Below are 13,550 nucleotides of genomic sequence, written 5' to 3' on the forward strand. Positions count from 1 at the left end.
CAGTTTATCCCTCACTTCTCTCACTTTTTTTCTCTGTCATTACCCATTAATCACTGCAGTGCCTACAAATGCTCCATGGCTAAGAGAAAAGCTGAAGAACAGATTTCAGGTGTTCCTGTCAACAAAAGGAAGTCTCTCCTAATGAAGCCTCGCCACTACAGTCCCAGTCTGGAATGCAAAGAGGAAAATGAAGATAGGACAGATTTACAGGAGGATATCAGTGTCCTCGATAGCAGTTCAATTCCAGGTAATCATGTAATGAGGCTCCACTCAAACCTGAATTCTACAGAAGGGGAGCTATGAAACATTGTTTTCAAAAAGGATGCAGAATGTGTTTGGCTTGTAATGGAGCTGGAATAGTGCGTTTCTATCTAGGTTTAACCATCCAATTATTTTGTACCAACTCCTCCTGGGGTCTAGTAAATGCTTTGTAGGTCACACAGAGAGACAACTACTGCAGCAGGTCAGATATAGAGCAGCATCTGCTTCTCCACTAGCTCTGTCAAAGAACAAGGTTAAGCCCAACACAGATAAAAACGCATTTATGAAGAGCAGATTTTCATTGAAATATATAGAGCTCTTAGGGGAAAAAAAAAAAAAATAATAAAAAAAAATGCTTTGCAAAATGTTGTTGACTTTAACATTTAGCAAAGCAATTTCATGCATGTGATGGCTACGTGTGTTCTGATTAACACAACTATTAGAGTCAGCACTTTTGTACTTGTTATTTAAACTCTGCTAAGCCAGACATGTCTGACAATTTACTGAAACTTCTACCACGTATATGCTGCAAAATATAGAAGAGCATGGGAATACAGAAATATATAGCTGTAGTTTTTCTTTGCGTCTCATTCTATGTTATATATATATATATATATCTATATTCAAGATGAACATTGAACATCAAACAAAATTGGCAGATGCATATCTGTTTAAATAATACTGCATAAGTTGACAATCAGGGAAGTGAGGAGAAATCAGTGGAATAAATGCTGCACTGTTTTAAAGGGAAGAGACATCGTGAGATGGCAACCATCAAGACAAAAGGAAAGGGATCTGGCACTGGGGAATTAGTAATCATAGCTACTATGAAAACAGAATACAGAATGAACTTAAATTCTACTTAGTTGTTACTACAGATGTTTAAAGGTAATTTACTTTCCTTTCCCATTACTAAGTTACTCACACAAACATTTCAGATATTTTGGAAGGAAGCAGAGAAATGAGATTAAGAATTTAGATCTTTATTCACTCTAAATAGATTTTATTAAGAGGAAAATAATTCTCCACATCTTCTACATATGACAGCTACATAGAGGTATAAACAGATAGAAGAAGACAACTGTCAGGTTAGAGTCAAATTCTTGTTCTACTGAAATCAGTGGAGAATTCTGTCTTTTTTTCTGAACTCACTGAAGAGAAACTATTTTGATGATCATATAGGTAGAACATGTGCCACATGCAGATGAACATAACTTATTTAATTACATTTTTTTCTTTTTTCCCCCTAAAAAAATGCAAATGTTTAGACAGACCATTGACATAAATGTAGTAGAACCTTATTTGTACCTAGTCACTTAGTTTTGAGAAACAAACTGGTTTTAAAATTAAATTTACAGAGTCAAAAGCAAAGCCAAGGCATCTGAATTGTTAAAACCAGTTAAACAACACATTTTTTAACATTGCATTTGTAAAATTCCTCATTTTAGTATCAATTATGATGGTTTAAGAAGCAGTCACCCAAGTTATGATGCATTTGTATTATTTTTCATCTTTCATCTAGAAAAATAATTGAAAATACCTACTACTATTATCAAACCTTGCTATATATTTTTATTATTATTGTTATTTCTGAATAGTGTACAGAACAACTTACTTTTTGAAATGACTCTTTGATGTTAATGTGTCATTTCCCAAATGGCAGAAGAGCAAATAATAAAAACCGTTTGACTAAAGTTTGTTATAGAGCCAAATGATCATTCTTACTTGCTGACATGTGAAGACAACAGACTTCTTTATTCAGAATACAGCAATGTGTGAGGCAGCAGAACAGCTGCTAAAAAGTTACACTAAGGATTACAGACATTTTTTTTAAACACAACTTCATGCACACAGTGCACAAGGCCACCTCTCCCTGTGTGAGCCCAATTTTCTGAAGAATAATAAGAATTAATCAATATTTTCTTTTAACATATAACAAACAGTTGAACCAAACAATTATGTAAACTGGAAATGACCCAAAATGCTAACAGTTTGGCAGCAGTAAAGTGAAATGCATTGTGGTGCACATGTGCATTTTTGTCCCCCTTTTCCCCTCCACAATAATCTGCACTTAATAGGAATATTTTAAACTATGTAGCTAAGCAACAGAGGTAATTGTTGCTTTCTAGAGCTTTTGTTAGGCACTCTAACACAGCCCAAATATGCATAATTAGGTATAATGTCTATAAATCATTATTGTACACATGTGGGTAGTTAAGTGGATTGAGAGAATAGTTCAATGAATTGGACATATTCACTGAAAATGCTTTTTATTTGTTTTCTGTAGTTCATAATACTTTAAAATTATCATAACCCTTTACACTTTCTCTTAATAGCTCACTATGTTATGGAGAGAAACTTCATTTGCATTTTAGACTATGCCTAATTTATTATTTAAACCTGGAGTTCTTCTGATTCGGGAGAGAACAGACACATCTTGGGAAACAGTCTGTGCTTGTTTATTCATCCTCCTTTCTAGGAAGTAAAATGTTAAATTTTTCAGTTTATGTTGAATAGATCCCAACAAAAGAATGTACCCTATAATCAGCATTATTGAAGGGGCTAGTGTTGTGACTAAATTCTTCCCTTCATCCAAAAATGCTTTTAGTTACTATGGCAATATTTACTTGATCCTGGCAAACCAGTGTTGATTTTAGAGAGATAATTACCAGAAAGGAAGATGATGGAGATGTATTTTTGAGTGTCCTTGTCAGAGGAAATGTTTATAAAAAAATTAAATGAGATACAAAAGGCATATTGTCTTCCACACCGTCCACCTCTCCTACATGCAGCCTCTGTTACCATCTGCCTGCTGCTTTTCTTCTGAAGAAAGATGTTTATAAAGACAGGATGCACTTCAGTGGTGTCTTTAACAAGCCCTTTATGAGTCTGTACATAACAACCATTTCTGTTTGCCTGTGCATGACCTGATCTATCACTTAATGTGGCAATTGTAGTGGTGACCAGAAGCTTGCCCTTAGTGAAGTATGGATGTTTGTTTTTTTTCCTTCAAGGTCTTTCATGGGGCTCAAGTAATTAGGGTGTATTTTGAGAAAATATTTAGGAACCTTAGATGAAAACAAAATGGATTTTAGAGGAATTTTTCAATGTGTGTGTTTGTTTATGTTTCTCTGTATATGATATAGATTCTGCATATATAGTATCTATATGCATAGATGTAGTGCATTATATTTGTACAAGTATATGTGAAGGTGTATGTTGTAAGACAGTATATTTCTTTACCAACAGCAAAAATAGCAATAGTGAAGAATAATATAAGGCAGATACAATTTTAGAAGGGCTTTTCCTGTTGCTACAAGTTGTCATTTCAAATACAGCACTGGTGAATTAAATAATTTAAAGATACCTTTGAATAAAGAGATGGAAAATTTTAAGTTAATACCTTCATAGCACTTCTAAAAGAAAAGCTTTTTGCTTTTCTTACATGTTTTTCTCTTGCCATTTTTCTTATGCAGAGGAAAGGACTGCAAAACCATGTGAGGAGACTCCTCATTCAGGTGGGCAAGAAAATTCCAGTCAAGGAAAAGATAACTACACCAGTTACCAAGATGCCGTGGTCAAATCTTTGTTGAACAGTGGAAAAATTGCAAAAGATGCACCCAGTCAAGCAGTGGCAGAAAATCTAAATGATAGTGGCATTCAATCCTTAAAAACAGAAGCTGATGACACTGATGAATGTTACATGATTGACTCAGCTGAAGGAAAGGAAAAGACTGCCATTTCTGACCCAAAATATTGTTCATCTGAGGAAAATGAAAGTAACTCTGAAATGATGGAAAATGAGTGGGACAGCTCCTCAAATTTCTCAGAAGAAACTAGTATAAAGCCCCATGTAACTCAAAAATATATTGCAGAGTGTAATCAACCTAGCATCTTGGAAGTCCCAGAAATTAAGAAGGAGGAGGTAGAATTTGACCCTTGTGAAACACTTTGTGATTCAGAAGCAGAGCTAAGAGCACCCCAGGAGTCTCACTCAGATCCTTTTGAGAAGAGAATTCAGAATGTGTTCCCTGAAAGCGAAGAAGATGACAATGAGTGCCTGTCAGAAACCACGGAAATGTCAGCTGACCTGGACAAAGCAAAAGGGAACTTGAGTTTGCTGGAAGAAGCAATAGCTCTGCAGGCAGAGCAAGGGCATGTGTTTCACAGCACCTACAAGGAACTGGATAGGTTTCTCCTGGAGCATCTAGCAGGGGAGAGGAGACAAACCAAAGTTATTGATATTGGTGGGAGACAGTTATTTAGCAACAAACGTAAGGAAGTATTCTTGGCTGTTCTTACTGGCTTAAGTATTTATCCTGTGACTGAAAAAGGACACTGAGCTAGGTTTTATAGAAACAGTAAGGATTTGGAATTTAGCTGGTAATTTTGCTAATTATGTACCCTCACACTAGTGCCTTACATCTGACCAGGTTAAACACTGGGTACTTGGCTTCCTGCCGAACGGCTATGTGAAATGATCAGTAATGGCTACTAAAAGTGCTGCGTAGCTGGCACTGACATTCCTTCTCCTCCTTCTCCTCCTCTGCTTCCTCCTCCAGAGAGTGTAAATACATACCTCCTGAATTTCAGCAGCCAAAAAAGAAGGCACTAAAACAGTGCTTTAAGGATAGGTTAGAGTGAAAAATTGGCCTTTCCAAACATATCACCTAATTCCTAAGCCATGTGTTTTCTGAGCTCTGTCTACTTCATGTATCAACATTACCTTTTACTATAGTCAGCACATCAGAGCCAGAAAAGCACAAGTGTGCTCTTCTGCCTCATTCACCATCATTCACCTCATTCACCATTTAATTACCAGTAAGTTCCAAAATCTGTATTGTTTCTGGTGCTGTGTGGCATCCTACAAAACTGCATTGTTACATATTCTATATCTAATCAGGCTTCTAGAATTGGAGATTTAAAAGATTCAGGTTTGATTTGTAAACTGGGTTGGCTGAAATGAAAATCCTTGACTGATGGTAATTACAGAAGATTGAAAGATGTCATTTTATAAGCACATTTTCTGCTGTAGTAAGTAACTCTACATTAGTCTGTCCTTTGACCTTTCCTTTTTGGCTTCTAAATATGGTGAAGCCACCCTAGCATAGCTGCATTTTCTGCTTTTTTTTTTTTTTTTTTTTTTTTTTAAACAAATAGATTTGGTGTTTCTAGAGTTACATTAGGGTAACTCTTCAGAGCAGCACTGTGAAGTTTGTGTAGATGATGTGGCATTTGCAAATATTATAGTTATTTAGTTAACTGAAGCATTTAGTGTATAAGAAAACTTATATTTTTTCATTATTTGCAACTATGCTATATTTCGTATTGTTTTCAGGCTGGAAACACGTCATGCATCTCATTCTGTCTTCCCATTAATATGTCATAAGCTGTATGTACTAGGTGTTGGTCTACCTCCTTGCAAAACTACATTAACCTTTGTTTGTTCAGATGACTAAGATAAATGTAGAAATTCTGCAAGTACATTTTTTTTTATCCTGAGACCAGGTTTGTTCACTCGGGTTCACATTGAAGTCAATGTGACTTTCTCACAGCACATAAAGAAAGGAGGAGTGATGGTAAGCATGGTAAAATTTGGCCCTTTCTGATTTACCTCATAATGTCATTAATAGTAGTTTTCAGGTGAATTCAGGGGCTACATTCCTGCAGGCACAAATTAAAACTGTCTTCAGGCTGTATAAACACCTTATGATTTTAGTCAATATATCATCAGGCACAGATTTTTTCTTTTTCTTTTTTTCTTTTTTATTTTTCACATGAATAACTGGTTTTTATTTCTAGTACTGAAAATCCACCATCAAATCCATCAGCTCTTAATTTTCTTTCTTGGATGCTACATCAGAAGAACATGGCTTACATTTACATTTTTCCATCTTTTTAATGATAAAGCTTTCCAATTACTGCAGGAAAAAATAAATCATATTTTAGGGTCTCTCTTTATTCTCTGTCCACTACAGCAGTACTTTCCATTTGCAGTTATTTTAAAAAGCATGTGGTCTCCTGTTGATGCTCATTCTATTTGCTTTTCTCCCTGATTTTTAATTTTTTGTCTTTTACCTAAACTCTTGCCAGGAAGTTTAACCCTCAGCTGTCTCTGGTGATCCTGCTGCTGAGCACATCCTACCTCGCAGTCCAACAAAATGAGCTTGAAGGAGGCAGCTCCCTGTGCTGGCTGCAGCTGTTTTCTCCCCCAGCGCCGAATGCTGTTGGCAGCCAATCACAGATTGAGCTAAAACCATCCTCAGCAATTTATGCGGCTACTTCCTGCAGATTTTTCACAAGAGATTTTCTGGACCATAATACATTCCTTTCCCGTCCAGACTTCTGATCCTGCATTGGAAATCAAATAAAGGCTTTTTGACCAGAGCTTCTTGCACAGTTCTAGGTGCTTGAAACAAAAATTGGGATTGCACTGTAGCTATTGCAGTGGTAGCTCTGGGGCTGGGCTGAGACCTCCTCTTTGAAAGGGTATCGGCTGCTCCATGCTTTGACTTCATTGTGGGCTATTCCACAAAGCAGCATTGCCATGTGTACCAGAGGGAGCTGCTTGCCTTGCCTCTCAAATGTAAAGTGGCATGTATTCAGTTTCCTAACAAAGAACCTACAGCCTAGAGATCTGCGATATTTAAGGAATGGCTTCTGGTTGAAATGCTTTTTTGTTTTTGTTTGTTTATTCACACCTCATCTTTTATTTGGTTGTCCCAGTTTCCTGCAGCCTGACATTAGCAGAGTAAAAGATTGTCTCTGTTGTTTGGTGTTTTTGTTTGTTTGTTTGTTTTAATTTATTTATTCCTTTATAGATCTTGTTGTTGGCTGATGCTGCCAGTTCTCTGGCTTATTGGATTGTGGCTTCTGTCCTGTTTGAAGCTCTGAATGGAACAAATGACACTGCAAATCCTAAAGCTATGTAGTTTACCGAATAAATGGCTTACTAGGAGAGAGGAGCCACTGCTTTAAGGATACAGTGTGTAAAAACCTAAAGAGATGCTGGAATTACTAAAGCTCGTGTTAAAACTTTGCGTAGGAATTACGTCTCAAGTACAAAAAAGATCTTATCATCCTGCTAAGTGTACTCAGCTGAGTGCAGGAAGAGTCCAAAACCAATCAAAATCCTTATCTGATTTCTTTGCAGATTCACCCAGGGCTGAAAAGAGAGAAACCAAATGTCCCATCCCAGGATGTGATGGCACAGGGCATGTGACTGGGCTGTATCCCCACCACCGCAGTCTCTCAGGCTGTCCTCACAAAGTTAGAGTGCCACTAGAAAGTGAGTATCATTGCCCTGAAGTTCAGAGTAACTGGATCTGGACTACTATTGTGGGTAGCATGTGTTCTTGCTGGAAAGGAAACCCATTTTTTCTGGGTGAGATTACAGAAAAAGCCTGGGAGCTATGATCCAGCTCGGTCATTCCTACTTCCTGCACTCATTATATTCAGGCTCTGGTTAGCATCATAACAAACAGACAACTCAGATGGTCTGGGAAGACCAAGATCAGAGACAAACTGTCTCCATTCTGCTGGAAGACTTGCACACAGTACCTTTATGAATCTTGAGAATCTTTCTTGCCCATGCCTTTCCAAAAGAAAGCACAGAGATTACCTGTCCACTTCAGAGCTTTAACTTGATTTCCTGTTACCACTGTGGCTGCAGTTTTCACATTGATAGCAACTTAGAGGCATGACTGTCCAGAGATGTTTCCAGCATCCTTCTTACCACTGAGGAAAATGAGATTACTTCCATCGGCACATCCCAGTATTGGTCCACAGCAAGTCCCTCTCCTAAGGCTGTATCATGCTAATCTTTCTGTGGCTAGTCTAGCCTTCATTTCCCTCTTTATTTCTAATTGCACCAATCTTGTTATACTGGTATGTGTATATATGTAATCCTGCAATGTGATGCAATGAAGAGTTGCATAATAAGACAAAATATAATGTGAAACTTTGTTTAACCAGCCTTGATAGTCAGACTGTTTTCTGCAGTAGCATGCAAGACAGTAAATTAAAAGGATACCTGACAGAACAAATCATTTGACTGAACAATCAGTTTTCCTGATGGACTGTACTCCTAAAGGGATAATGGAGACATGATAAAAGACATACAGAGGTGTTTTCTGTTTGACACAGACATATGTCTCACTCTTAGTAAAGATGGTAGACATCACAACTCATAAGAAAAGTACATGCAACAGGTTGTAATCCCTACTGAGAGTGTAAATTGCTGCTTGGGGGACGACCAATCTATCAAAAGTGGATTCAGAACAGAGCAGATGATCAGAAGATACAAAAGGACATACTCAGAACAAATCATTTCACATGGCGGAAGGTGTGGAATGCCTTCCTGTACTTGATGGCTATCCCTTCCTGAGCCAGAGAGAGACTGCATCTTTAAATATGCCAACCGTGGTTCTTAGGAGTTCTCTATAGCCTCACCTTTCATTTACTGTGTTAGTGGTGCGAACCAGAGGGTTACAGGCTCATGACCTAACATCCCTGCTAAATTACACCTTTGCCTTTCTGAAGTCCCTAGAAAAAACATTTTGCATGTTGATAGCCATACTACAAATAAGTACCTGTCAAATGGTCTTGGAGACACTGATCCAGTTGCATTGCTTCTTCTCTTCTTTTGAGGTCTTAATATGACAGAACTGAGAGTCTTCTGAGTCTGAAAAAGAAATATTCTTATTTTTTAACATTTATATTATTCAGTTATGTACATTACCAATTGTTTTTCTTCCTTAGTTCTTGCCATGCATGAAAATGTTTTAAAGTGCCCCACTCCAGGATGCACTGGAAGAGGACACGTCAACAGCAATCGCAACACACACAGAAGGTAGTCCAGAACACTTGCTGCCTGTTTAAAATCTGACATGTATTAATGAATGACTGATGGTCATGCCTTGGAACTGGATGCGATTTACTCTACTGCAGAATGCCTACGAACAACAAGATTAGTCTGTATTACTTATAACAAAACAATTGTGTTTAATTTAACTATATTTTAAAAATGGCTTCAGCACTGTAGATAGTAGATACCACTAGTCTTTTTCACAGATGAGTTTTCAAACTGTACTATCACTAGGTTCATGGTGAAAGATATACATATAAAAGAATGTGGAATGAACAAGCATGTTATTAATGCTACAGCTAGAAATATCAATGGAAAACAAGCAAACAAACAAACAAAAAAGCCTTTTTGTTTTGTACTACATACATAATAGTCCTTGGCAAGAATTAATTATGTTCTGCTTCAGCAAAACATGAAATTTTAGAGGAAACAATTTAGAATCTCTTTAAAAGCAAACTCCATTAATTAGTTTCAGGAATGTCATCTTCCTGCTTAGAACACCCTTCACTGTTTAACTTTCTGCCTGCAGGGAGAAAGTAAAACTAAGGAAAGCCTTCCAGACAGGCAGCTGGGGAATCACAGCTGGGCTGCAGGTGAGGCAGAGAGCTGAAGCCACTGTTGTCAGCACAGCTCCTGACAGATGTCTCCTGCCAGGCAGCAAGCCAAAATATGCCACTATAGTTCTTATGGAGGGCCATTCCTCTGGAAGAATACGTTGTCTATCTAATGATCAAATCTGTGGCAAAAAAATGTCAAAAAAATCTTGGCTGAATTGATTTTTTGTGGGATTTTCTTTTTTGCATGATTGATTTTCGTTAACTGGTTATGGTAAAAGGGCACCAAAATCAAGGATTATCATACTATGTTACTATCATCTCTTATGTAAAAAGGTAGGATGAAGTCTCAATTAGAGTGATTGTGAAATTGTCTAACAATGAACCATTAAATATTTTTTTCCGTGTTTTAACTTTTTAAAATCCTTGATTATCTTAGCAGCACAACAGGTATATCACAAGTGAGCCATGAATAGGGTAAGAAAGCATTGTTTAATGTAATTAAAGCAAATAGAGAAAGAAAGAAAGAAAGAAAGAAAGAAAGAAAGAAAGAAAGAAAGAAAGAAAGAAAGAAAGAAAGAAAGAAAGGAAGGAAGAAAGAAAGAAAGAAAGAAAGGAGAAAAAGAAGAAAAAAAAAAAAAGAGAAAGAAAAAACAACTTATTGTGACTTGCCAGCTATAGATCATTAAAGTTTAATGCTGGAAAACTCCTACATGATTCAGTTTCCATATTTATCATCCCTAGTTTAAAGATTTTACGTATTAAGTGATGAAAAACAAATGAATCTGACTTAAAGGGCAGCTCCTATTCCCAAAAGGTCCCAGAGAAGTTAGAAGCCATTGGTTTCCACAGCACCATCCTGTTACTTAAAATTTCATTTTAAGGTTTTTTTTCTTCTTGTTTCTTTCCTTCACCTTGTTTTTAAACAGCCTTTCTGGTTGTCCAATTGCTGCAGCTGAAAAGTTGGCAATGTCCCAGGAAAAAAACCAGCTTGAGTCTCCAAAAGCAGGGCAGTGCCATGATCAGACTCACAGGTAGGTGCCTACCACGATCTAGTCTGCTCAAAGTATTCTGCACAAACTCTGTCAGTCAGTTCTCAGGTCCTTCACCCTTTTTTGGTTCCAAGCTATAGAGGTATTTCAGTTTTGCAAAATGAATCTCTGTGAAGGTAAATAACTTGACTGTACCTCAAAACTGTCATTCAAAATGGCATTCTGCTGGCCATTGTGAGTGTGGCTGACACTAAGGGCAATGTACACGTGTTTCAAAAAGCAATTCAATTTCTTCTACTCAACCTTACTTCAACACAAGTATCCTAATAGATGATTCTCAAATGTCTTCCTTCTGTAAACAAAATCTGCTCTCTTTGCTGAAATGTTTCAAATGATTTTCCTGAACGTTCCTTTGTTACAGAACTTTGTCCGCTGAAATATTATTAAAGAACTTATTGAACTCATTGCACTTCTAGCAGCACAGGGCTATTTGCATTGTGATTCTTTTCAGAGGTATCTTTCAGTGATCAGAGTAGTGGGTTGTATTGTTGATGCAGTTATCAGAAAGGGTTGAGTTTCTTTATTTTAAGTTTATTGATTTAACTAGTTTATTTTTTATACAATGACATCAAAAAGAGAAAACATTTTTTATTGTGATTGTATTTTGTTCAGAGTTATATGGACCCTACAGACGTGCATAATTTGCACATCATTGGCACCACGACCATTACAACCTATTATATTCAGGTCTATTTGGGGACACTTTAATTTGTGGATTATTGACATGATCAGCTCTAATGGTTCCTTCAGAGCCATTATAGAATATTATGTCCATGTGTCTGCCAACTGCACGTGCCTTAACTCTACATATGAAAAGTCCTTAGGAAATTACCAAAGACAAGTAGTTACTGAACAGTAACTAAATGGAATAACACGCTATAAATCATTCTTCCCAAATAGCAGAAGCAATTATTTTGGATCATCTTGTATTAAATTTATACCATAATCATTTACAATAAAGTGAGAACAACAGTGATCCATAAGAATACAAGTCATTTGTGAATACAAAAACACAGAAAATTTTTAGAGGGGAAAAAAAAGAAACACACAAAAAACCTGGAGAAGTGGTACAGAAGTACGCTGGTGTCCTCTTTGTAAATCGCCTGAAGCATTGCTAGAGAATACAAGATATTTTTACACATGCAGCCACCAGAATTAGATTTTTCTTGCATCTACCAGTAGGTTTTACATGTGAAAACACTACAGTTCTGATACTGAGATGCAACTGTCTGCTACTTTTCTGTAAAATATTATTTAAAGATATCGTTGCTTTGCTATTCTTGTCTTTCTCATGCTTGTTCTCCTTTCCTCTGTAGCACAAATTTAACTAAGCAGCTTGAGGTAGCTCAGTACAATTACAGAACTTCACAGCCAGTCACTTCCTCCAGAACCACCCTCACAAAAGAAAAGGAGAAGTTTGGAAAAGTACCCTTTGATTACGCCAGCTTTGATGCACAAGTCTTTGGCAAACGCACAATAGCTCCCATGGTGCAAGGGCGAAAAACACCACAGTTCCTTGAATGTAAGTTTGAATTTCCACTGTATTTTGGGAAATGGGCTTTTTTTTTTCTTTTTTTTTTTTTCTTCTTTTTCTTTTTCTTCCTTGCTCTTCTTTCAAATTTGCAGAATTTAAAAAGTCTGTATAGGAAATATCTTTAACTACTTGCGGCCAAAATACTATATACATTTACTGTTTTCTAAATGTAGACTGCTAGATTGCTAAATATGATCACTATCAGGTTTACTTTTTGGATGTTTCTTTGAAAAGCAATTGTCAGAAGAGGAGAGTGAAAAAAAAATGAATGATCTGTAGGCTTCCTCCTTGGCTAAAATGTGAGATTCATGTGATAGTACACTGCCATGAAAAGTCCAACAGAACGCCATCACTAGATGCTAGGAATTACAGCATAACAAAATTTCAAGTTAGGTTTTAAAAGACACTTCAGATACTTTTTAGCTGCATCCATAAACATATTCTTCTTCCTGGACCACATGCTTAATGTTCATTACTTTCAGGGCAGAATTTAATTCATTTTGACATATTCTGTACTACACCATATTCATAGTACAGACAAATCAAATGCATCAAATCATTATCAAAAGGTTCCTGCTTACATCATTTGCAGATTTGCTGAAGTAATGCTCTGTAGAAATGAGATGCCACAGTGTGATTATTTATTGCAGACACATTTTCACAATCTGCATGGGAAACTTCAGCAACATTCTGCTGTATAATTGGCCATTATAAAATACTTTTTAGTTTCAAGAAACAAACAGTTCTGTTTCCATGAGGAATATTGGAAAAAAAAAAAAAAAGTTTTTTAGATCCAAAGTTATGCGACGAAACTCTTATGCATGACAACGAAAGGTAGTAAAAGAAAACAAGAAAAGGAAAATTCATCTAACTTAAAGAAGGAGAACACTTGTAGTAAGGTGAACAGAAAAGCAGTTTTTTGTTTTTTTTTCTATGTGTATATACATATACATAATACTTCTAAGAATATATTATATATATTTATGTATATTTATAAAATGTGTTTATTTGTGCAAGTATCTGAGCATGTATATGTATATATGTAATATATATGTAGGTACCCATGTATTTTTGTATATATATATATATATTTACCTCATTTAAAATTTCAAATGAAAAGCAGATATTTATCTAGACTGGAAAACAGACTTGTTCATATGTAAGCAAATATGTGCATTGCCAGCTTTTTGGGTGGCAGGTTTTCCAATTTTGTTTGTAAAATTGAATACACCCTATTAGCTGTCTCTGCACAGATGCATGTCTATTTCACAGGTTCATCTCAA

At 36.3% G+C, this 13,550-nt stretch overlaps 1 protein-coding gene across 5 annotated transcripts in view; it reads left to right on the forward strand.

The window, feature by feature from the left end:
* Positions 1 to 13,550, forward strand: part of ST18 (ST18 C2H2C-type zinc finger transcription factor) — a 174,966-nt gene that overhangs the window by 125,155 nt on the left and 36,261 nt on the right. For all 5 annotated transcript variants that reach the window (XM_032442722.2, XM_085537383.1, XM_032442724.2 and 2 more), the window contains 6 exons: positions 60 to 247; positions 3,738 to 4,535; positions 7,415 to 7,549; positions 9,022 to 9,112; positions 10,611 to 10,715; positions 12,050 to 12,255. In XM_032442722.2, the coding sequence (XP_032298613.2) occupies positions 60 to 247; positions 3,738 to 4,535; positions 7,415 to 7,549; positions 9,022 to 9,112; positions 10,611 to 10,715; positions 12,050 to 12,255 (1,523 nt within the window). The remainder of the gene's footprint in view (positions 1 to 59; positions 248 to 3,737; positions 4,536 to 7,414; positions 7,550 to 9,021; positions 9,113 to 10,610; positions 10,716 to 12,049; positions 12,256 to 13,550) is intronic.

The sequence above is a fragment of the Coturnix japonica genome, chromosome 2 (assembly GCF_054131305.1).
Source record: "Coturnix japonica strain WE chromosome 2, WE-NBRP24, whole genome shotgun sequence".
Lineage (NCBI taxonomy): Eukaryota > Metazoa > Chordata > Aves > Galliformes > Phasianidae > Coturnix > Coturnix japonica.